The 26,469-nt window shown below is 35.1% G+C and overlaps 1 protein-coding gene across 1 annotated transcript; it reads left to right on the plus strand.

The window, feature by feature from the left end:
* The first annotated feature begins 3,307 nt into the window (after nt 1-3,307).
* On the plus strand, nt 3,308-26,469 carry LOC126814403 (large neutral amino acids transporter small subunit 2). The gene is made up of 10 exons (XM_050539501.2): nt 3,308-3,927; nt 13,460-13,585; nt 14,341-14,440; nt 15,594-15,638; nt 16,516-16,639; nt 17,594-17,697; nt 18,350-18,446; nt 19,300-19,449; nt 19,845-20,022; nt 20,687-26,469. The coding sequence occupies exons 1-10, from the start codon at nt 3,465-3,467 to the stop codon at nt 20,758-20,760; spliced, it is 1,461 nt and encodes a 486-aa protein (XP_050395458.1). The 5' UTR covers nt 3,308-3,464; the 3' UTR covers nt 20,761-26,469.

Here is a 26,469-nt window from a genome sequence, read left to right on the forward strand (position 1 = left end):
ACTAATAATTCCTTCCAAGACTAAAGTTGTTGTGTGAGATTGTGAAAGGATATCTGACAATTCATAAAAAGAAGTGATAATGACTGGCACCAATATTGTCCTTTAATATGAGTTGGAACCGAGCGGACAGTTATATATTCTCGTATAATTAACCTGAAATAGCTGAGTAAAATACATATAAGTCCTGAACCTTATCTCTCTACGTTATTCTTTCGTGTGTCTTTGGTATTTCTGTGGAGAAATTGTAGCCTTGTTTATCAAACATGAACTTTTAGTAACATTTTATATCTGTTTATTCGGTGTTTCATGGTTGGAGAATCTTGATTAAATACGAAAGTCACCTTAAACAGAACAACTAGCCTAAATTCGAGTGTTTCATGTATGTTGTGAGCTGATAATTCCCCTCTGTTCGGAAGCAGATAAGATTTATTTCTACATATATTAATAGCCCTTGACACGTTTTACCAGTTAAAAAATACGATACTAAAAATAAATTAGATAAAACTGATAACATATTACATAATAAACAAATATGTTCTATTTTACCGGGGAGTCGCTGTGGCTCGGTGCGTAAGGCGCTAGCTGGATAGCAGAAGGTCCTAGGTTCGATCTCAGTGCTGTTCTAGAAAGCTAACTGGGATTTTCAGCGTGGCTTCCCATACTAAACTTACGCCGCCTGTCTACAGTTAGCTCAGCTTAAGAACAGACACTAAGCTATAAGTTGATCGACATTTTAAGTCCTAAATCTACGATTTTAGTCGAAAACACTAAGTATTTATTGTGTCCATTTAATGGAATTGAATTGGATAGGTTTCTTTAGTCTTTGTGTGTATGCCAGATGTGAAACGGGGGATAGAACCGCATTACAAAACAATCTATTTTTTTAATGTGGCGGTCATTCAGGACAGAGATTTATTCTCGAAGTATGGAGTAGGTGGATCTTCTCTGTCTGTAGAATGCGTGATTTCCCCTTGTCAGTAGTGCGTCTATTCGTTTGAGTGGGACGAAAAACAGTGCACCTGGTGCCACATAAAACCATCCCTTAATAGTTGAAATTCAATAGCTGTCCTGGGAAAACTTCCCAATAGATTTTAACGTCCACTGTCTCTAATTAACAGACGAATTACTACATATAATTACATTACTTTGAAGATAACAAACTCCTAGGTAACTCATAATGTCAACCTGGTACAGTATACAACATCAGCCAACTTCGGTGCTTATTTTTATGCGACTTTTCGGTTCATATAGTGAAATCTGAAATGAAATGAAATGGGGTTTAACGTCCTACTATTCTGCTCCGACTGGGCTAATGAAGACGGGCATACGCCATACAGTGTGCTATGGGTAAAATTTTGCCCGTGCAGCTGCACTACGGCCTACTCTTACATGTATATCGATTTCCAACTGTCAAGGGATCTTTTACGTGCACGCCAATGTATACACGGGAGCTCGGTTTTTCGTCCCATTTGAACGACTAGACAGCTGTCCTTGTCAGGCCCTCTTTCCTGCACCACTGACAGGGTGAAACCACGTCGGAAAATCCCGATGGACTCTCTCGGCCAATGCAGGGATCGAATACGCGAGCCAGCGTCTTACCCACTTAGCCACCATGGCTCCCAATAAGTTTGTAAGCAATCAACACAGTGCATAGTAAACAATAATTTAGCTTTGCCAAATGGTATTATATATACATGTAGTCACTTAAAACAAAATATCCATTAACGTTGCCAAATCAGTTCTTTCTTCACATACTAAACTAACTCTGTCTAATTAGCTCTGTGCATATACTAAACTTAGGCTGCCTGTCTACAGTTAGCTCTGCTTGAGAACAGACACTAAGCTAGTCGATCGACATTTTAAAGTCCTAAATCGACGATTATATATAGTCGAAAACGGAAATTATTTCGAGAATTTAGAAAATTATTTATTCTGCTTCCATAACACTGTTGCTGGCTTGACAGCTCCAGAAAATAAATAATAGCCTTATTCTAAGTATTAGATGTTTAAGTGTCCTACCTGTTGTGTAAATTATCCATTACATCCTATTTTACTTGTCCAGAGGGTTTCAAAAATATTTTGAAATCCAAGTCACATTTGAAAAGGTTTACGTTAGGCTTTTCAAATCATTTAGTTGAATTTTTCCAAATTTTTAAATTAGGTGTGTTAAGATGAAATTTGTATCATCAATTAATTGGAATATTGTAAAATAGTACAATTTGTTGACCAGAATAAAGATTGGGACATATTATTCAGTTACAACAAGAATGGTATTGAGCCTTTAATTAAATTAAAAAGGTTTAATTAGTCTGTCTGTATATGACAGAAACGAGGTAGAGCCGCGTTACAAAACAGTATATACTAATTTTTGGATATGGTGGCCATTTTGGGTAGAGATCTATTCTCGAAGTAGAATATAGTACAGAATGTTTTATTCATTGAGGTAAATTTAGGAAGTCACCGGTCGGAAATATAGAGATGCCGGTATAGAAATAATAATTTGGCTGAAAGTATAGCCTACTTCTTTCTCCAGGTTATTGCACTCAAGTAACTATTCGGTTAAAAAGAAAAAGGCATTAGAAAGCGTCCCCGGCGATCTAGACCCTCAAGAGCTTCGGAGGGGGGGGGGCTAGGCGGCCCCTGGACCCTCGCCTAAAGACCTAGGATGCTAGCCCCCGCCCCCACCCTCCCAATCAAGAATTGCTTCCGCCGTCACTGGTAAATGAATATTTCCCTTAATGCTAAATGTATTATTAAGTGCTACCCTATTCTTTTTGTTTTGTCTTCTTTTTTTTTCCTTTTTTATTTCGTCTTTGTGTAAATAATGTATTCAAACTGTTTGTACATTATATATAGGCTACCTACCCATATTTGTTTGTTCATGCTTCCTTTAATAATTAAGTAGGGTCGCCTACCAAGCTCACCTAGTCGGTTTTCTCCAGTTTCCTCCCAATGAAAAAGACCGATACGTGAAAGTCCCGAAATAACATAGGTTGGTGTGTGAACGTAACTACCCCCGCCTCTCTCTTAGTCTCTCTCTCTCTCTCTCTCTAATTCTAAATACCCAAAGTTTCGTTTTCTTGAAACACTTTCTGCTATAAAAGGCGTGTTTAGGTGTAATATTATTAGTATCATTACGGTCGTGGGAATATTTAATTATAATTAGCTTCACTTCACGTGGGATATGCATGCATATAGCGTCATTTAGTTATTTATTACGGATGCACAGAGTATTTTTACTCTATGACGGATGCGTGCCAGTCTGACCACGCCCATTTGAGTCACGTGGTTAAAGTGCATGTACAGGAAGTTTAGGCGCGTGTTACAGTTAACTACAAACAGTTTACGAGGACACAGCTGGAAGAGAGAACACTGTGTGTGGACTTTTTGCTCCCTGGACTTTGTTTGATTTGTTCACCTCATATAGTAAATAATTGAACAGTTCTCTAATTAATGATACCGAGATGACGAAGGAAGTTAACGGTTCCAAGACAAGTCTTAGTGAAGGAGGCGGTGGTGTCAAATTAGAAAAGTCTTTGGGCTTATTCAACGGTGTTGCCATTATCGTAGGTGTTATCGTTGGCAGTGGAATTTTCATCTCTCCGAAGGGTGTGTTGCAGGAAGCAGGTTCAGTGGGGTTTTCAATGATAATATGGGCCCTGTGTGGAATGATCTGCCTTGTCGGTGCCATGTGCTACGCTGAATTAGGGACATGTATTCTGAAGTCTGGTGCCGATTATGCGTATATCAAGGAAGGCTTTGGAGGTCTCCCGTCGTTCTTGTATCTATGGGTAGCCCTGATTATTATATTTCCAACCGGCAATGCCATCACAGCACTGACATTTTCTAACTACATTTTACAACCGTTTTTTCCCGATTGTGAGATGCCAGAGGTTGCTTTGAGTTTGTTAGCCGCTCTTTGTATAAGTGAGTATTCCTTCATTTTGTTTAGATTTAATTAAAAAATTCGGTCCAAACTTAAACCGCGATAGGGCCTACGTGTGAACTGCATTTACAAAATCGAAGAATAAAGCGGTGTCAATTTGAATTCGAGATGACAAGCGTCTTGCATCATCATTCTCACAACGTGTTTACTATAGGCTATTTTAGCACGTGGCCGTTAGTCCCGGTCTTCTTGTCTTACAATAACGTGTGTTGGTAAAAAAAGGGCTTGTTAACCTCGGCTTGTTTCTAGGTCACAGCGTTCATAAATGTTGTCCTCAGAATTCGATCAAATGATGAATGAATAGCACAAGGTTTTGAGTGCATTTTTTTTTATTTTGTTGCATTACATTAACAACTCAGGGTTTGGACCATGGGGCTGTTATTTAAGAAAGCAATAAGGAATAGAAACATATACATTACATGACGTACTGTACTGTCTTTGAAGATTACAAACAAGCTCATGTTATTTTTAGATAATATTTAAAGATAAGATGATAGATTATGTGTCTAAAAAAATCCAAGTAGGCTACCTATAAAGTTTATTGTATAATAACTATTACATTAAATACAATTTAGGGCCAGTCAGTTTAAGTATATGGCGTTCACTGCACATTCATAATTCATAGAGCTTTTAAAGGACAATATTGGTGCCAGTCATTATCACATGTGATAGAGCTGGTTAAACACATTCCAAATATAATTTTAACACAGAGATCATTGCTACGATAGCTGAGTAATACAGGTTTCCTGAATCGGAAGTGACAAACGCCAAAGAAAAACACGAGGCATCCCTCTATATAACTGACTGAATTGATGAGTGATAACAGATACACGGCCGAATTTCTGCTCACTAATAATTCCTTCGAAGACCAAAAGTTGTTATACGGGACTGTAAGAGGATACCTGACAATTCAATAATAAAGTATTTGAATGTCATTAGATAAGAGAACACGAGAAAAATAGAAATAGTCCGTACATTCCCTTGTTTATATTCATTCTATACCTTATAAAAACATGGTAATGCACGGACTTTTTCGGTTTTTCTTTCGTGTTTTCTTATCTAGTGGCAGTCAATTCTTTTTATGAATTGTCAGATATCCTCTCACAGTCTGACACAACAACTTTTGGTCTTGGAAGGAATTATTAGTGAGCAGAAATTCGCCCATGTATCTGTTATCACTTGTCAATTCAGTCAGTTATATAGAGGGATGGCTTGTGTTTTCCTTTGGCGTTTGTCACTTCCGATTCAGGAAACCTGTATTAGTATTACTCAGCTATCGTAGCAACGATCTCTGTGTTAAAATTATATTTGGAACGTGTTTAATTAGTTCTATCACATATGTGATAATGACTGACACCAATATTGTCCTTTAAGAGCATGCTTTGACACATACATAGAAATGGGATGATGGGGGTGGGGGTCATTTTATGTCAGTACAGCTAGCGCACACCAAACATCATTTGAGACCTGTGACCAAGTCGAGGGAAAGATGTTTTTCAGTTGTGGATAATTTTACATGTAGTTCTAGTGAATACATTTAACTCTTTGAACCAGTACTTGGATCGCCCAAAACCAGTACTCCTTAGCTCAGAGTGTCTGCACCCGCCCAAGTCTGGACACACACACACACACCGGAGAGAAGATCGTGTACTGAAGCTGTCCACATGACCTGTCTACTCCAACTGTTTTAATGGAGGGCAATTTTGCTATGAGGGCAATTTTGCCCGGACAGCGGCCATACGACCTACTCTTATTTTGAATTCAACTTTAAAGTAAAGTTATATGACAATTAAATATAACTTTCAAAACGGAGTTGAAATACATGTACATGCAGTGCATGAAAATATTTGTAAAAATACATTATAAGTGTAGAGAAATCCTTTTTCAAACATTCATTAAACATACATTATGCAAGAGCTAAATCTGCCTATTGCAGATCTTTCTTTAGGCCTGAAATGTTATTTAAATTATTAATTAGACCTTAATTAAATTATATAGACCATAATCAACTGTCGATACCATTTTGAATATGATCAGTCCATGTAGCTCAACCGTTCAGACAAGGCAATTTTACTATTTTGTCTTTTTTTGTATTTCAATACTGAGTTTGTGGTAGGAAATCGGGGATTTTAACACCGTATGACTTTCAGGGAATGTAGCTCATCGATGTGCGTTCTCTAAGTATCGGAAATGAATACAGATTCTTGAAATGGATCTTCAACACTTTATTTCAAGAGCAAATAACAGCAATCGGACCTCCAACTAGTAAGCTGATCTCTCCAACTAATGAATTATCTTACATGTACATACATTTGACTGTTTACAGTACATGTATATAAATTAGTTACTAAGAAAGTGTTGACATAAACATATAATTATCAATATTATTGAAGGATTAGTTGCCAGTTTATCATAATTTGACTGACAGATTAATTGCTGCCTGCCTCTAATTAATAACTAAGCATTAATGAATATTAAAATATAGACTTGAAATTTAAAACAGAATTAAAAAATAATAAAATAACATATGAACTATGTAGACATTGGTCATAATTGACCCTTTACATGTAAATCCCATTATCAATTTTTGTATCTGTATATAGGTAGTTTTTCTATGTGTATAGATAGTTGTTTTTCTATGTGTATAGGTGAAATGAAATGAGGTTTAACGTCCTACTGTTCTGCTCCTGTCCTAACCTGGGCTAATGAAGACGGGCATACGCCATGCAGTGTGCTATGAGGGAAATTTTGCCCGGGCAGCGGCGCTACGGCCTACTCTTATATCGAATTCCAACTGCCAAGGGATCTTTTACGTGCACGCCAATGTGTACACGGGGCCTCGGTTTTTTGTCCCATCTGAACGACTAGACAGCTGTCCTTGTCAGGCCCTCCATCCTGCATCACTGACAAGGGGAAACCATGCCGGAAAATCGGAATGAACTTTCTCGGCCGATGCAGGGATCGAACACCCGACCTCCAGGATAGCGAGCCAGCGTCTTAACCACTTAGTCATGTGATCCCCATGTGTATAAGTACAGTAGTTGTTTTTCTATGTGTATAGGTAGTTTTTCTATGTGTATAGGTAGTTTTTCTATGTGTATAGGTAGTTGTTTTTCTATGTGTATATAATTGTTTGTGTATCATTATAAATTGTATTAGCATTAGTAGATATTTTATTATTAATAAATCAAGTTTAAAGGACAATAAATAGGCCTACATGTACAGGTGACAAGAATGGTGGAAACCTGTTGCCTGTAATGAAAATCACGGTTGCCTGCTTAGGATCACTAATTTTAGCACTTAATAAAAGATTGAATTATCGGCAATTTGTGTTTTTGACCGAATTGTATAGAAAAATAAATTTATTGATATTTTATTTCATGTTTTTCTAGCATTTCTACATGTATGTAAGTTATATGTACATGGAAGTTGTATACCCTGGATTAAATCCTGGGTTTCAAATCGTACATGTAGACAAAGTAAACAAGAGATAGAAATGAAATGGGGTTTAACCTCCTACTGTTCTGCTCAAACTGGGCTAATAAAGACAGGAAAAAGAGATAGAGATACATGAAATGGGTTTACTTTTCTGCTCCGACTGGGCTAATGAATACTGAAATATACCATACAGTGTGTTACGAGGGACATTTTGCCCAGACAGTGCCACTACTCTTGCATGAATATCGAATTCAAACTGCCAAGGGTTCTTTTACGTGCATGCTAATGTGTACACAAGTCCTTGATTTTCCCTTCCATTCAAACGATTATACATTGCCCCTCGCTAGGCCCTCTGTCAGACTCTGTTTTGCACCACTAACAAGGGACCTACTGGTCAGTAATCCAAGGGATCTTTTACGTGCACGCCAATGTGTACACAGGGCCTCGGTTTTTCGTCCCATCTGAACAACTAGACAGCTGTCCTTGTCAGGCCCTCCATCCTGCATCACTGACAAGGGGAAACCATGCCGGAAAATCGGAATGAACTTTCTCGGCCGATGCAGGGATCGAACACCCGACCTCCAGCATAGCGAGCCAGCGTCTTAACCACTTAGTCATGTGATCCCCATGTGTATAAGTACAGTAGTTGTTTTTCTATGTGTATAGCTAGTTTTTCTATGTGTATAGGTAGTTGTTTTTCTATGTGTATAGCTAGTTGTTTTTCTATGTGTATATAATTGTTTGTGCACCACTAACAAGGGACCTACTGGTCAGTAATCCACCGCGGCTCCCCTGTAGACAAAGTAAACTATTGAGTCTATTGACCAATGTTTTTTGTTGATCACTAGTATATGTACATATGATTTTGGCAGGTTCTGGTAGCTAATTGATATCAATTGATCAAGATGTGTACACATACACTGTGGAGTATTGTCTATAACCGGTTTTAGCCTTTTTCCTGCTGTATTCAGAAATAAACATTTGTATTGTTTATACTTTAAATAGAGAGAATCTTTAACAATACAGCCAAAATGTTTTATTACCTGAATACCATATTGAAAAAAGTTTCTCTTTTAGAAAAGAATGAAAATGAATCCATGCATGACAGGTATTATTGCTCAGGACAATTCAGTGAAAGGATACCATAAAAGAATTTCCTGTCAAAAAGTAAAGTCAAAAAAATATATTAAGATGGCCTTCGGGAGTGCTCTAAAGTCTTTGTCACCAATATTGACTGTCGCATGAGTGATTTTATTACTATTTTCGGACATATACATGTCACATAATATGGACGTACATGTACATTATCTTTGTTAAACTTATTTGGTCAGTTACTGAGTTAGCATTCAGTTGAACATGGTGCTCTTCCTATGCTGATCACGTAGAATGGGGATGTTTTATCTGTGAATAACAATAATGCAGAAAACTGCCCAAAATCTTTAACCAAAAAAATCTCCCAAGGCACAAATTACCAATACCGAGTTCAAAGTTACATGTAATTTAATGAACTTTGTCTACAAAATTCAATCAAATTATTTGTGTGAAAATGTTTGAACAGAGAGTAAAAAAAAAAGTCAGCTTAGTGTTACATTACTTTATATTTAGAGCTATTTATAAATAAAAACTAAGCAATGGTAGGAACAGTGACATATCAGTTTGTTTGAAAGGATATAAAGACAACGATTGGGGGTCACTGTGGGTAAGACGCTGGCTTGCTAGCCTGAAGGTCAAGTATTTGATCCCTGCATTGGCCGAGAAAGTTCATCCAGATTTTCCGGCATGGTACCCCCTTGTCAGTGATGCAGGACGGAGGTCCTGACAAGGACAGCTGTCTAGCCGTTTGGATGGGATGAAAAACCGGGGTCCAATGTACTAATTGGCATGCACGTAAAAGATCCCTTAACAGTTGGAATTCGTTATAAGAGTAGGCCGTAGTGGAGCTGTCCGGGCAAAATTTCCCTCATAGCACACTGTATGGCGTATGTCTGTCTTCATTAGCCCAGTCGGAACAGTAGGACGTTAAACCCCATTTCATTTCATTTCAAAGACAATGATTATAAAGTACAGGATAACAGGCGCATAGACCACATTTACATGTAATATACACTGTACATGTATACTGTCTGTACATGTATAGGATTAAGACCACCAACGATTTGTATTTTCCCTTGTGAACCAGAAATAAATAGAGTAATGTTTTTATTAGTGACATGTATTAATAGAAAATGTCAGCTCTGCAATAATTATCAGTAAAATAACAAGAGTTGGTTTTAATAGATGACCCTAATGACCTTTTGTTGAGATTTAAATAGATAATAGATAGGGTATGATAATAAGGCATGATTGTAGGTCAATAACTTACATTTACTCACAGTTGTAACATACATTTCCAAAACTTTTACATGTACATGTATACTTACACATAGAGAACATTTTCAATAGAGAACATTTTCAACATTTGTACATTTTCAAAATCAACATTTGTACATTTTCAAAATCAACATTTGTACATTTTCAAAATCATCATTTGTACTAGAGAACATTTTCAAAATCATCATTTGTACGGAGAACATTTTCAAAATCATCATTTGTATTAGAGAACATTTTCAAAATCAGCATTTGTATTAGAGAACATTTTCAAAATCAGCATTTGTATTAGAGAACATTTTCAAAATCAGCATTTGTATTAGAGAACATTTTCAAAATCAGCATTTGTATTAGAGAACATTTTCAAATTCAGCATTTGTATTAGAGAACATTTTAGAGAACATTTTCAAAATCAGCATTTGTATTAGAGAACATTTTCAAAATCAGCATTTGTACTAGGGAACATTTTCAAAATCCGCATTTTTACTAGAGAACATTTTCAAAATCAGCATCTGTACTAGAGAACATTTTCAAAATCATCATTTGCACTAGAGAACATTTTCATAATCATCATTTGTACTAGAGAACATTTTCATAATCATCATTTGTACTAGAGAACATTTTCAAAATAAGCATTTTTACTAGAGTATATTTTCAAAATCTTTTGTCTCTTAATGTACACAAGAGATTACATTGATTAATTAGTCCTAGTTTGGTTAATATCTCTCTCTTTCACCACCACATAAATTTGGACAGTGGGTGAGACAGTCTATAGAAAAGAGGGAAGGTGGGTTGAGACAGTCTGTAAAGATGTACTTGGTGAAGTCTGTAAAGAAGATTGGTGAAACTGTTCGTAGAGAAGTACATGTAGGTTGGTGGGTGAGACAATAGGCTGGTGAAGTCAAAAGGGAAAGTGGGTGAGAAGGTCTATAGGGAAGGTGGTTGAGAAGGTCTGTGTAGGGAAGGGGGTGAGACTGTGAGACAGTAGGTTGGTAAAGTCTGTAGGGATAGGTTGGTAAAGTCTGTAAGAAGTTGAGTGAGATGGTAGGTTTGTGAAGTCTGTAGCAAGATGGGTGAGACAGTAGGGTTGGAGAGTCTGTAGGGATAGGTTGGTAAAGTCTGTAGAGAAAGGTTGGTGAAGTCTGTATAAGGATAGGTTGGTAAAGTCTGTAAGGATAGGTTGGTGAAATCTGTATACGGATAGGTTGGTGAGTTGGTAAAGTCTGTAAGGATAGGTTGGTGAAGTCTGTAGAGAAGGTGGGTGAAATACTCTGAAGATAAGTAGGATGGTGAGACCTTTGTAAAGAAGTAAATGTATCTGGGTATTGATGGTAACAGAGACGATTGACCCTACAAAATATCATCCCCCCCATCTCAGAATCCCAAATATGTCAACTTGCTCTGACATCACTCAGAATGGGCGATTCAAAGTATTCCAGCCAGCTCATGTCAGAATTTTGTCTGATTGTCCTCACAAGTAAAAGATGAAAGACATTTTGTTCCATTCTGTAAATACACAATTCTCTTTAGAAGGCAGTACATGTATATCTCTTGATATCTACTAGTTTAAACGTGACAAGGACAGCTGTCTAGTTGTTTGGATGGGACGAAAAACTGAGGTCCCGTGCACGTTGAAGATCCCTTGACAGTTGGAATTCGATATAAGAGTGCAGTTGTCCGAATATGATTTCTCTCATAGCAAACTGTATGGCTGTCTTCATTAGCCCAGTTCAGGGCAAAATAGTAGGACGTTAAACCCCATTTCATTTCATTTTTGTTGATATTTCTGTTGTCATACAATACATTGTACAGGTGTGCATGTATTAACGCCTTCTAAAATAGAAACAATAAATATAACTTGGTTTTTAAAAATATTATTCCTATATTAACTATACATGTAGATCACCGTATATATTTTGTTTACTATTGAAATTACATATCTAAAGACAGACATATGTTGTAGTGTTTTTGTTTTTTTTGTTTGTTTTTTTTTTAGCTGCCCTAAAAGTGTGTTTTGAAACAATTAATTTGTCTTATTTCTCTTCTCTTTCATTTGTTTCATAGTTTGTCATTCACACATTCAGACATTTTAAATACGTTAAATTTGAATACTGTTGCACAGCTTACATACAGACATTATTGTTATTCTTAATCTTATATACATTGTACATGGACATAGTCTATAGATACGTATAGAAATATTAAAAGTATATTCATTTCTATATCAGATGTTTACAACAGCTGTCTCAGTCTCTATATTGTTTGTGACATGAATTATATCACGTCAATAAGACTGAATAAAAGATTTCTCTGTGCTTATTACATATTTATTAAAATATGATAATTTATTTTATGATCAGTAGTGGAATACCGCATTTTATCAGTGAAATAAAAGTGTTATTCCACTGGCTAAAGTAGTCCATGTTGTTTTTACCTAAAATGATTGTAAAATCATAAAATAAATAGAACATTTGTCGTTTTGTCGTGAATAACATATTTTATTTCATCTCTAAGCAAGAAAACGTTTATATTTTCACTCATGCTACGCATTCGTGAAAATGTAAGTTTTCTTGCTTCTCGATGAAATAAAATATGTTATTCACTCTAAAACGACAAATATCCTCTATATACATGTACATACATACATCACTTAATTAAATAAGAATATAATCTAAATTGGACCCATTTAATTGAATACTAGTGTTTTCCTTAATTCTACATAACTGCATATGATGCAGGCTGGTTAAATCTATTTCATAAGGTTAACTTCAAGTTTGGTCAAAGGTCACAAGGTGTAAACAGGGCTAGCACTTATCTCAACCCTAACCCTGGACCTAGCCCTAACACTTACCCAAACCCTAATCTACAATCTCGCCAACGATCACCTGCCATAACCTTATTTACATGTACATCTTAGCGACCTTGACGAAATCTTGAGTTAGCCTTTAGAAATAGATCTAGCTGTTACAAGCCATTATATGTAATCCAGATGAAATCTACATGTACCGTATACATTGTAGTACTAACATGCTCCATATGGTTCAAAGTGAATTGGGGGACAGAATGGCCAAATGTTTAGCACGTGCTTGCTGTATCATAAGGTCTGTTATTGAATCAACTGGCGTGGTATCGAATCCCCAGTTGTACGTGACAAGAAGTAGGGTCACCTGTCCAACCTTCGTGGGTTTTCTCCGGGTCCTCCGGTTTCCTCCCACTGCTAAAGACCCCCTATGCGCAAGCGAATTATTGAAATAAATTTGAACCATATGTTAGTATCGAAATTACCTAGTTTGTGTCGAGTGGATGTTAAACCCCATCTCTCTCTCTCTCTATCTCTCTCTCTTTATAAGCGAGCACATGAGCATCATTAAAAAAATAACTTACACCAAATATTAAACCTGGTACAGGTGTCATTAATTTAGGACTCTCTCTCTCTCTCTCTCTCAAAGTGAATTGAAAAAAAAACACTTTGGAACTGCAAGCATAACAGACTGAAACTGGTGGCAATACTTTTTAACAAGCAAGTAGAAACATTATGAATAGAATAACTGAGCTTTTACAAGACTGATCCAGACAGTGACAAAATTGATGTTACATACAACAATGTAGGAAAATTTTTGAATCCACTTTATTTAATGCTGAAGGCTCCTTCCTCTTTTTGTTTGATTTTGATGAAATATTTAATGAAGAATCATTGTATTTTTTCAGCGTTATTAACAGTTATAAATTGTGTTAGTGTAAAATGGGCAACAAAGGTACAAGATATATTTACTATCAGCAAGGTTATATCATTACTTATTATAATTGTCACTGGTCTCGTCTTCCTGTTCATGGGTGAGTATTATCCATTTCGCTTATTTCATAGATAGTGCTCATTGCTCACACAGATATTTCAATATTCCAATAGCCAAAATTTTTATAAATATATATTTAGCATTTCTCGAAAGAGTGAAGTTTTTACTTGTATTTCATGCCACTAAGTTCCCTAATTGTCTGTCAGTTTAGAATGATACCAACCCATGCCCCTAATTGTCAGTCAGTTTTAGAATGATACACCAACATTTCCATGCCCCTAATTGTCAGTCAGTTCAGAATGATACCAACATTCCATGCCCCTAATTGTTAGTCAGATTAGAATGATACCAACATTCCATGCCCCTAATTGTCAGTTTAGAATGATACCAACATTCCATGCCCCTAATTGTTAGTCAGATTAAATGATACCAACATTCCATGCCCCTAATTGTCAGTCAGTTTAGAATGATACCAACATTCCATGCCCCTAAATGTCAGTCAGGTTAGAATGATACCAACATTCCATGCCCCTAATTATCCGTCAGTTTAGAATGATACCAACATTCCATGCCCCTAATTGTCCGTCAGTTTAGAATGATACCAACATTCCATGCCCCTAATTGTCAGTCAGATTAAAATAATATTCAACAGCTCATGACAATTCTGAAAAAAAGGGACAATTCATTCATGTTTGGACATCATTTCATTCGATAGACCTTGTCAAAACTGCTTATGGGTGTACGTTTCGTTTCCAGGCAACCTATCTTTATTTTTTAAACAAATATTTTTTTTAGGATCAACCGAAAGTTTTCAAGAACCATTTCAAGGATCAACAACAGAACCAAGTAAATTTGCCATGGCATTTTATTCTGGATTATTTTCATATGCTGGATGGTAAGAAAGAAAAACTATTATTTTTTTGTGTGTTTGTGTAAAATGACTAATAACCTGGGAATTATAAGTGTTCCAAATGACTACACAAAAGCAATAAAGAGCAAACAATTGGTAGTTAACAAAAGGGCTGAAATACAATGTAACATTTCCTGGCAAACAATTGGTAGTTAACAAAAAGGCTGAAATACAATGTAACATTTCCTGGCTAAAAAATTAAATATACTGTCACATGAATAATCAATACATATATGTAGGTCAATATTTGTATCCTGATAAGGGTTTTCCAAAACAGCCTGGATCATGTCCTGTTTTCTTTTCATTACTTTTTTTTTTAGCTCTATACTGTATATTTCTATGTATATATACTCTTCTGTATATATTTGGGAGCCACGGTGGCTAGGAGGTAAGATGTTGGCTCGCTAACTTGGAGGTCGGTGTTCGATCCCTGCATTGGACCGAGAAAGTTCATCTAGATTTTCCGGCATGGTTCCCCCTTCCTTGACAGTGGTGCAGAACAGAGGGCCTGGCAAGGGACAGTGTATAGTCGTTGGGATGGTACGAAAAACCATTGGCATGCATGTAAAAGATCCCTTGGCAGTTGGCATTCGATATAAGATTAGGCCGTGTCGCTGTCTGGGCAAAATTCCCCTCATAGCACACTGTATGGCGTATCCCCGTCTTCATTAGCCCGGTCAGGAGCAGAAGAGTAGGATGTTAAACCCCATTTCATTTCTGTATATATTTCTATGTATATACTGTATATCTTTCTATGTATATACTCTACTGTATATCTTTCCATGTATATACTCTACTGTATATCTTTCCATGTATATACTCTATATCTTTCTATGTATATACATGTACTCTATATATTTATATATACTGGTATATACTCTACATGTATATCTTTCTATGTATATACCGTACTCTATATATTTCTATATTGATATGGTACTACATGTATATATATTTCTATGTTTATACTCGACATATTTCTATGTATATATACTTTAATCTGTATATTTCTATGTGTACATGTATATACTCTATATATTTCTATGTATATACATGTACATGTATACTCTACTCTATATATTTCAATATATTCTACTCTATATATCTCTATGTATATACATTAGTATTTTGTTTTCAGGAATTATTTAAATTTTGTAACAGAAGAATTAAAAGATCCCTACAAGTAAGTATTTCATGTACTGGGTGTTTATTAATTATATTTATTCGTTAATACAATGGATAGATCTAGTAGTGTACCCAGATGAGAAGGTGACATAAACCAGGAGGGTGGGGTAGCAGCACTGCTTACTATCAGAAAGTATGAAGGAGGGACAACTCAGGGACCTCCAAAGAGAGTATAGACAACTGACTCAATTTACACTTGATTTAATAGTATTTCTATTATCAAATGTCTGTGACCTTGTCCAGGAGTCTTATCTTGTAGTTTTCTGCTTGGTTATCAATGTATCGTGAGAACTATTAGACAAACTATGAATCATAAAAAAGGTGACTTTCTGATTACTTGTGACGTGTATAAAAAATATTCATAATGAATTTAAATAGCAATGGTAATATTGGGGAATATTGTCTTTACTTTCGGTCCCCAACTGTATCACTGAGATCCGATCGTGTCTGCACTGTGCAAGAATACTTTCACCCATCACCTGTACTTTCAGTAAGGAGTTCCGTCTACATTACAACTGGTGGGGGTTTCGATTCCCCGGTTGTACGTTACAAGGAGTAGGGTCGCCTGTCCAACCTCGTGGGTTTTCTTCAGGTCCTCTGGTTTCCTCCCACTGCTAAAGACCCCTACACGTACATTGTAAGCAAATGATTGAAATAAAATTGAACTATGTGTTAGTCCCGAAATGACCTAGTGTGTGATTCTCTCTCTCCGTCTTCATTAGCCCAGTCGGAGCAGAACAGTAGAACGTTAAAAAAAAAAACGGTTTCATTTAATTCATTCAGTAAGGAGTTAATTCATCACAGTCTTGGGTTTTATTCAATGAATTTAAATAGTGAGTTTAAATTTGAATGTTTTTCTTGTTGTTTGCTTTCAGGAATTTACCTCGAGCTATCTGGATATCGTTGCCGTTAGTTACAACTATATATATTCTAGCTAATATCGCATATCTAGTTATATTATCACCAGCGGAACTTATAGCATCTGATGCCGTAGCTGTGGTAAGTTGTTCACAGTTGGCTATTCTCATTATTTTTTCGATTAACTTTGGGCGAAACGCTGGCTTGCAAACTAGGCAGTCTCGGCTTTGCTCACGCTTTGGCAGAGACAGTTCCCCCTTATATTTGAGTGGTTTTCACCTTATCAGTGGGGCAGGACGAAAGGTCTCGCAAGGAAAAGCATCTAGTCTTGAATGGTACGAAAATCCTAGGTCCTTCGTGTACATTTAATCCTAATATTTGGAATCTGAAAATCAGAGAAAGCAATACTGCTTCTGTCCTGGTTTAATTTCCTGTATAGCGCACTGCATGGCATATACCTGGCTTCATCAGCCCAGTCGGAACAGAAGAGTAGGACATTCAACCCCGTTTTATTTCTGGTCAACTTTGATTTAAAATGGATACATAATTTGAACAGTTATCATCAGAATTGCTGAAAAACAGTTTGTACTAAAATGAAATGAAATGGAGTTTAACGTCCTACTGTTCTGCTCAGACTGGGCTAATGAAGATGGGTACTAAAAAGATCGATAATGATGACTAGAATAAACTTTTATAAAAATTCAAGGGTCCCCAGTACATGTACATTTAACTGAAGAATGCATGAGTGAAATCAATATCACAACAGCGAAGAAATGGTTTTACTAAGTTGGGCTTTAATTGACAGTCCAAAAAAAAAAAAAAATGTAGATGTAATTCACGATTACTTATGAAGTATATTTTATTTTGAACAACTAGGTAAGGTCGACTAAGATTTTAACATTTTACCAATATATCAAAACAGTCTCTGTTTTACTTGGGTTAGGGCATCCTTCACCTATTTGTTCAAGATTACTTATTGATCCACCCAGCATCTTTAGATTCTCAAGAAAGCAGATTACAGAGATTACTTCCACCTACTGAACCATACAGATTTTCTACATCTGATGGCTTAATTTTGTATATTTTATTTTTCAGACATTTTCTAATCGTACACTAGGTGTCATGGCATGGATTATGCCGATATTTGTTGCCATGTCAACGTTTGGTAGTTTAAATGGTTGTATATTTACATCTTCAAGGTAAGTAATTGGGAATATAGAATTGAATTAACTTTCTAGGATAAGTTGGGGTAATTTTATTGTTGGGAGAAATTCGGTAATCACACTGTTCTGAGAACTTCATTCATTTCTTGCTAATACCGCTAAAAAACACTGGTTTTCCTTTTACACAATGCACAATGTCCTGTTTGTGCAGCACAATATCTTGAATCAAATGTATTCACAACTGTTATTGGTTGTCCATCACAAGAAATGAAATAAAATGGGGTTTAACGTCCTACTGTTCTGCTGCTATACTGGGCTAATGAAGACAGGCATACGCCATACTGTGTGCTATGAGGGAAATTTTGCTTGGGCAGCTGCACTATGGCATACTCTTATATCAAATTCCATCTCTCCAAGGGATCTTTTATGTGCACACCGATGTATACACGGGTCCTCAGGTTTTCATACCATCCGAATGACTAGACAGCTGTCCCTTTCAGGCCCTCCGTCCTGCAACACTGACAAGGGAAAACCACGTCGGAAAATCCTGATGAACTTTCTTGGCCAATGCAGGGATCGAACTTGCAAATCCAGGCTAAGGAGCCAGCATCTTACCCACTTAGCCACCGTGGCCCCCTCATCGCAAGAAATATGTGTGTATCATTTACTATACATTTTATATATGCAGGTTGTTTTTTGTTGGAGCTCGTTATGGACATTTACCAAGATTTTTAGCTACCATCAACCCTAAATTAATGACACCTGTACCAGCTTTAATATTTGGTGTAAGTGTTTTTTTTAATGATGCTCATGTGCTCGCTTATAAAGAGAGAGAGAGAAATGGGGTTTAACGTCCACTCGACACAAACTAGGTCATTTCTGGACGAACACATGGTTCAATTTTATTTCAATAATTCGCTTGCGCATAGGATTTTTAGAATTGGGAGGACAGGCGACCATACTCCTTGTCACGTACAACCGGGGGATCGAAACCTAATGACAGACCTTATGATACAATGCTCACGCACTAATCATTCGGCCCTCACTTGCTTATAAGGTTTTTTACATTTCAACATTCGTAATAACTACTTTAAATGTATACTTCAAAGGATCCCCTTAAATAAGAATAAGATTGCATGTCTTCATATGTACTGTTGGTCCTGGGAAGAATAATATAGAGTGAAGCTCGAAAGGATAGCCCAAAGCACAGTGCTTGAGCAAACCTCTTTTCCGGAAACATGGGAGTGTAACTGACCGGAACTGAATACACTGGACAAAGTCGACAATGTGCATGCCAGAGTTATCTCCCCTTTGTCAAATCTTTTTGCACTCTTACCAAATTAATCAATGACCCCATTTAAATATGACGTCAATGAAAATAATTCCTACCTTTTTTGTTTTCTTTATTAAAACAAAAGTGATCGGCAATCCCTAGCCCTAAACCTTATATTTTTGTAGTCTGCATGGAAAGAGATGTAAGATAATGAAAGACCTATATATTCTACTTCATTTGCTTAAAGTATGGAATAATATGAACATTTTATTACCCTATACCTTTATGGGTTTACTTAAAGTATTGTGTTTGAATAATATAACAGGCTTGATTTGTCACAGATTATGTTTTGTTTTTTATTTCAGTGTATAATGTCACTGATTATGTTGTGTTCAAGTGATATTTTTGCGTTAATTAATTACGCTGCGTTTGTTGAAACGTTATTTATTGGTGTATCTGTAGCGGCCTTACTCATGTTACGGTATACACGGCCAGACATGGAACGACCAATTAAGGTAAGGTTATATTTTCTAAAACACCAGTAAATTTACGTTCTATTCGCCCATACTAGGCTACTCTCAATTTCAACACTGCTTTTCTAGGATAGCCGATTATTACTTTCCTAGACAATGTAAAGTGGTATACGGTTTTCTAGAAATATCATAGCCTGCCTTGTGTATGACACCCATCCTAATAGTAATAGGGATTGTTTGGACTTGGAGCTACACTGTAGCTGCTACAGTGTAATAGGACAATACATAGAGTTTGGACTAAAAGCTACTGGTTAAGATTACTATTACTGATAGTTTGAATTATAGAAGCTGAAGCTTGTGACCGGTAACGGGCAATCTTGTGGAAGTGACCAAAAGTAAATGAGTTATTATAATGATGATTAATTGTAATATTTCAGGTACATATCATATTTCCTATATTTTTTCTGTTGATTATAATATTCCTGATTATAACACCATTAACATCTAGTCCAATGGAATGTTTGATGGGTATTTTTATGATGTGTACTGGTATACCAGTCTATGTTATTGGTGTCATGTGGACTAAAAAACCTCAAGTCTTTGAAAATTATCACAGTAAGTATTTTTTATTTATTTTCCATTTGATGTGTGTACTGTCTGATTCCAGTGATCACAGACTTGTGTATGATGAGAGTAGGGACGCATGACTAACCTTGTGTATTATTTCATCCTTTTCTGGTTTTCTCCAACTTCTAGAGACACCAGTATAGAGTCCACACATCACATCACATATACCCCATAAATCACATCACATATTTCTCCTCACATATACATCATACATCACATATATCTCATCATGTATATCACATCACATAATATAAAACATCACATCACATATGTCTCATCACACATGTCACATCACATATTTATCATACATCACATATATCTCGCCACATACATCACATATATCTTGTTACACATGTCACATCACATATTTATCATACATGTACATCACATATATCTCGTCACATGTCACATACATTACATAACATACATCAGATCACATCACATAATCTCATCACATCACATTTATCACATAGAATTGGAGAGCAATATACTTTTTTTTTTTCTAAACAATATTTATTCACAGAAACTGGATTGGAGAACAGGCAAAAGCCTATATACCCCCTCTCCATATACCCCCTCTCCAAGCAAGTACAAGCAATATACTTGTGTTAACATCCAACAGTTTTCATTTTTCTTTTTCTTTTTATTTCAGAGAAATTATCATTACTCATCCAGAAGTGTTTTTATGTGGTTGCTGAGGATATAGAAGAAATAAAAATGGACTAAATTCAATTAATTTATAAGTCCTAATTAATCTTTTAATTAATTAGAACTTTGCTCAAACCTTGTTAAATACATAGATGAATTCTGCCAAATTGCAAATTGTGTGCCTTTTATTTTCGTCCTCAGAAAGGATCATCTATTAGAAAATATAGAAGATGAAAATAGTTTAAATTATATTCAAAATCTATAATTTCAATAGCATAGCCCCTTTGATATACTTGAAAAGAAAGGGTCAATGTTATGTGTTATTAGTCTACCCTTAGTTATTTTCCACTTATTAAAGTGGTTTCATAAATTTAAGTCTTTCTCTGGATCAAATTATATGACTGAGAATTGTGTTGTCATTACTTTTTATGTATTCAGACCAAGATTCTTGTAGAATTGAACATCTGAATCCTCAATGAGCTTTGAAAATTTTGGACAAATTTTCAGTAATGCATCAAGAACTTCACGGCTACTTAAATAATAATATATTAAGTTATTTCAAAAAGTTAATACTTTTTAAGGATTAAGTGTATTCTTGCAAATGGCTGTAAGAAGAATCGGAAGACATATTTGTGAAATTGCTAAAATATTTAGACCTGGTATTTATAAGAGAAAATATTCCATTTCCTAATAATGTAGATATTAGTATATGCTATTGAATCTCATGTTTGTTTATTTCCATTTAATACAAACTTTATCATCGGCTATTGTAAATATACATTTTTAGTTCATTATTATATATATCCATGGTTCTTTGGTGCTAAATTATCTATTAAATCATTAAATATTTTGAATTATTATCTGGTTTCCATAGATATTACAATTCAAGTGCCTTTTCAATATTTTATTGCAGAAATATTTTTTAAAGGAAGGACTACTTTAATGAATAATAGTTCAAGTGCTTATTGGTGTTTTGATTATTTGATTTAAATTTAATAATAGAAACTGCAGAAATATTAATTTTTAAGGAAACATTTTTCATGTTCAAAACATTCCACTTGTGTGTAAAAAAAAGTCTTGTTATTAACTGTTGAGATAATAAGATTAAAATCTGTAATCAAGTGAGAAATAAAAATGAAAAATACGAGAAGATAAAATATAGCAAGGTGCAGATAGTACTTCAATTATTTTTGGAATAATCATAAATACTATTCACAACACAATATGCCACCTGAACCTGAATGGAAGTTTATTGACCCTATTTCCTGAAACTGACAAGGCTTTCTGGTGACCTAATCTTGAAACTGCATCCCTGGTACAATGAATTACTTTCCAAAATATATGAAATAACATGATGCTTGATAAAGATGAAAGTACCGTTGTCCAAAAGTTGCATGTTTATAAACCAGTAATTGTTATTCAATAAATAGTTTTTATTAATTGAGCATATTAACACAAGGTACACTTTTATGAATACACAATTACTGAGTTTAATACTACAAGATATTTTACCAGTTTCACTACTTACCTACCGTAGAACCATGATCATTAACTTGTGGTTAAGGATTTCCCAAGAGCTTCAAGATGACACGGGTGCTTCTAAAGGGTTGAAAATGTCTCATAGAAGATTTAAAGTCCATGATATTAACTTTTAGCTTCACTCAATATACATGATTTATATTTGTTAATTTTATCTTTTATAAACATTAAATACAGTTGGGTTTTTTTTTGATTAAGTTGTTAAATATTTGTTCAGGAATTAAGATTTGTTATTCGCACAAAGTTTGAATTTTATTCAAATGTCAGATTTTATTGAGAAACGATGCAATCAAATTGATTTAAAGGTTGTTTTAGAATGATATTATTGTGTTACGGTAATGAACAGTCACTGATTAACTGTGTCTTTGTAGAACGAGGCCCCAAGTTCACAAAACCTGTTCAGACTTAAGTTAAGAATTTATTCCAAATTGGTAGAGTTATTTTAACTAAAATATAGCCGTTTATAAAACTTTTGTTGTTTTAATGTATCAAATACATTAATAAGAAACTATGTGCAAAGTTTTGTGTATCTGGATCAAAGATATTTCTCATAAACAATGATTGAAAGTTGAGTAAATTCTTAACTTAAGTTTTAGAATGTTTTGTGAACTTGGAGCCAGACAGTAATGTGTTATATTATTGTATGACTCAAGAAAAGGATATAGTTTCCTACTCCAGTCAATGCATCTCCTGTGTCACACTCTTTTAAAGTATTGATTCGTCATTTGCAATTTTCGCTAAAATATCAAATTTCTCCAAGCTTAACCCAGGCTATTATATATTTAATATTTAATTAAGAAAACAAAATCAAAATACCAATGCTAGATAATCTCCCGACTTGAATTCAATTGGATATAAATCAGGCCTATCAATAAGTCTTTGCTGACAACGACATTGCGCTGTGCTTATTACATAGCGACGGAAAGGAATTGAACCATTTTTGGCCTGATATTCCTTATAGAGATTAACCTATGGTAGTTTGTAAGTTATTCCTATAGTGCTAAAATGACGTATCAAGACTTTGAGAGACCAATAATTACACCATTGTTCTGTTATTAAGTAATATGTTATAATGGACTTGAAGGAGGGTGGCATTTTCTTGTTTGGCATTACTTGCTGGTTTGGCATTACTTGCTTGAGATTACTTGTAAAACGCACAAATTGTTTACATTTTTTATCTTTTTGAGGACTAAAGAATCAATAACATAAATCAATTGAAATAATCAAGTTGTTTTGTTAGATATATATTGATAAGATTATATTTATCATATAAAATTAACATCTTAAAAATTGATTCTGATGTTAATTTAATGATTGATCAACCATAGTAGAGTGTGGTATGAAATGTTCCAGAAAATGTAAACATATGGAGCTAATTAATTAGATAAGAAACCATAAATATATGTATATGCCCATACTGTATAATAATTATGTTTCTACCGATGCTAAAATCACATTCATGTATATCTATTTTCTGTTCTTGTTACACGTTATATTGTTATATATCTATGTACTGCCATTTTTACTTTTATTTCAATTCTTTTTTATCTTTTCGAATTTTTTTCCCTCATTTTAAGTAAAGGTCCATTTCCATTTATTGATCCGATAATCCGAATCATAATATATATACATGATACAGTTTCCGAAATGACATTATATTTGGCTAATGAAATCCAAAGTGTCCCGGATACAGTTTCATCGCTGTCTATATGTATTCAAATGAAGCGCCCGTATTGATGTATTATTAAACCAACGTAAAAAAGACAACACTTTACGTAGGTGTAAAAGAACTCCTAAAGATGCAGTAGGTAAGAGTTAAATTTGCCTATTGCAGGTTTTTTATTTTGGCTTCAAATGTTATATGGATTATTATTCACACGACAAGCCTATAATTAACTCTCCTGAACATCGGATTGGCGCAGATGTAAACGGATTAAAATACGATCGCCATTTAATGATATAATTTAAAAATGAATAAGCTAGTCTCGATTAACAAGTAACGTTGCTACGATAATAAACAATCTATGTCAAAACTTCGAACAGTGATAACGTCTCTCAGAATAAAGTAATTTGAATGAAATTTTCAATGTATTAATTTTGAATTAACTATTTTTGAATTATTATAGCAAGAACGCTCAACTCTATCTAAATTTTACATTATGTATCTTTAATAGTTATTGGCATTGGGTGAATAGCAGGCCTGGACGCAGTTGTCCAGGTAATCTAACCTTCATAGCACACTGTATGGCCTTTGAACATCCTTATTAGCCAAGTTGATGCCATTTCATTTCAAGAGGGCAATTTCTGGGCATTAATTACATTTCAGATATTTGTTGGTGATTAAATTGGAAATGGACCTTTTAAAGTTTTGCTTAAGGTTTAAGAATATTTTGTGTTGGGTATGATGAGCAAGAAGAAACCTGTTTTTGTGGTTAATCACTGCATGTATATCATTTTTTGAGTATGTTTCTGCTGATAATATTGCTGTAATATTAATAATCACCCTAGGCATTAATATTTATTTGTGTCCTACACATATTTATTTTCAGCCATGCATAATAAATAACATCAAAAAGATCAGATTTATACCATACAAATAAAAGTCATTTTTAATCTATAACATGTGAGATAAATTCATAGGTCTGAGTCCGAGTATGTGTTTTCACCGGCAATACTATATACCGGAAAACAAACGGAAAAGTACCGGAAAACACCATGTTATACTAGATACCGGAAAACACCAAAAAAACACTAAATACCAGAACACACCCTAAATAGGTCTGGTCTTCTGTTTGCTGTAGAGTTAGGGTTATTGTTAGGGCTAGGGTTAGGTTTTTCCAGTGTTTTCCAGAGGACCAGCGGTGGGTCAGGGTTAGGTTTTTCCGGTGTTTTCCAGAGGACCAGACTCCGAGTTACCTATTTAGGATGTTTTCCGGTATTAAGTGTTTTTCCGGTGTTTTCCGGTATTCAGTATAACATGGTGTTTTCCGGTAGTTTTCCGGTATATAGTATAGCCCTGTTTTCACGGACAACATTAGGAGGCAAATATAACGGATAATTGCTGTTCATAAATTTTACATCCCTAGCAATAATAGATGGACCCTTATGCCTACTACATTTATTAAGATGTTGATATGACTAAACTATAATTTCTTACAGAAACTTTAAAAAATTGTAACCATAGTGAATATATCAACCCTTAAATGCACAATATTCCAACCGGACTAAGAGGCAAATATAATTCGTACGTATTCAAAGGTATCAAAACGCAGTGGTCCATAAATGATTAAATTTTCTAATTCCGGGGAGGGGATGGGGGCTGTGAATGGTTAACGCGAGCGCATAAGATAACAAGGTCTGTCATTGAGTCAAGTGATGTGGTTTCGATTCTCCGCTTATACGTGACAAGGGAGTAAGGTCCTCCCACTGCTACAGACCGCTACGAGCAAGCGAATTATTGAAGTTATATTGAACAATATGCTAGTCCCGAAATGTTAAAACACCAACCCTCCCTCTCTCTCTCTCTCTCTCTCTCTCTCTCTCTCTCTCTCTCGTGCAGGGGTGACTTTCATGCATGAATTAAGATATTATATCTTCCATAAACTTCCCATTGAATAGCCTGCATTATACACAAAACAATATTCGGACAAGCATAATACAGCTTTTATCTATATATGTATTCAGACATGATTTAACATGAGATTTCATCCACTCCGATAGATTGTTTAGTGAATCTCCCACAAATAATCTCTCATCGCACGAGGTTCATCTGGTTGAGAATACCAATTATAATGGGATATAACCCCTCCTACCCTCTGACTTTACCCTTCACCAAAATATAAATTGAAACACGTCAGAAATTATTTATTGATGAATGCCGATTATCATTGTATTATTAATGGCATATATATCCTGCCCATTTTGGTCATATACAATTGTTTCATGTTATTGTAATATGTTTTAGGTTGTTTATTGTATAGCTCATAATAAAAAAAAAGTAACCGTGTATCAATATTGACTAGCCCCCAGTTAATAACAAGTGCGAGAATACTACAATCAAGAACCGATCTTAACGTCATGAGCGCGATCTTGGAATTGTGACGGAATATCAATGCATGTCAAGTTTCATGTCGATCTTACTTGAATTGTAGGCTTTTTGCGAATAGCATCGCAAGAAGAACAAAGATGGGCAAAATCTAAAAGTTCAGGCCCACTGCAGGTTTCGTCAAAGTCACGAGATGTAAATAG

The sequence above is a fragment of the Patella vulgata genome, chromosome 3, assembly GCF_932274485.2.
Source record: "Patella vulgata chromosome 3, xgPatVulg1.2, whole genome shotgun sequence".
Classification (NCBI taxonomy): domain Eukaryota; kingdom Metazoa; phylum Mollusca; class Gastropoda; family Patellidae; genus Patella; species Patella vulgata.

Bases quoted from the DNA above. Each gene is read 5' to 3' on its own strand.
- LOC126814403 (XM_050539501.2), top strand. From the start codon at position 3,465: ATGACGAAGGAAGTTAACGGTTCCAAGACAAGTCTTAGTGAAGGAGGC. The intron at 13,586-14,340 runs GTGAGTATTATC...TATTTTTTTTAG, and splicing joins TCTCGTCTTCCTGTTCATGG to GATCAACCGAAAGTTTTCAA. The intron at 20,023-20,686 runs GTAAGTATTTTT...TTTTTATTTCAG, and splicing joins AGTCTTTGAAAATTATCACA to AGAAATTATCATTACTCATC.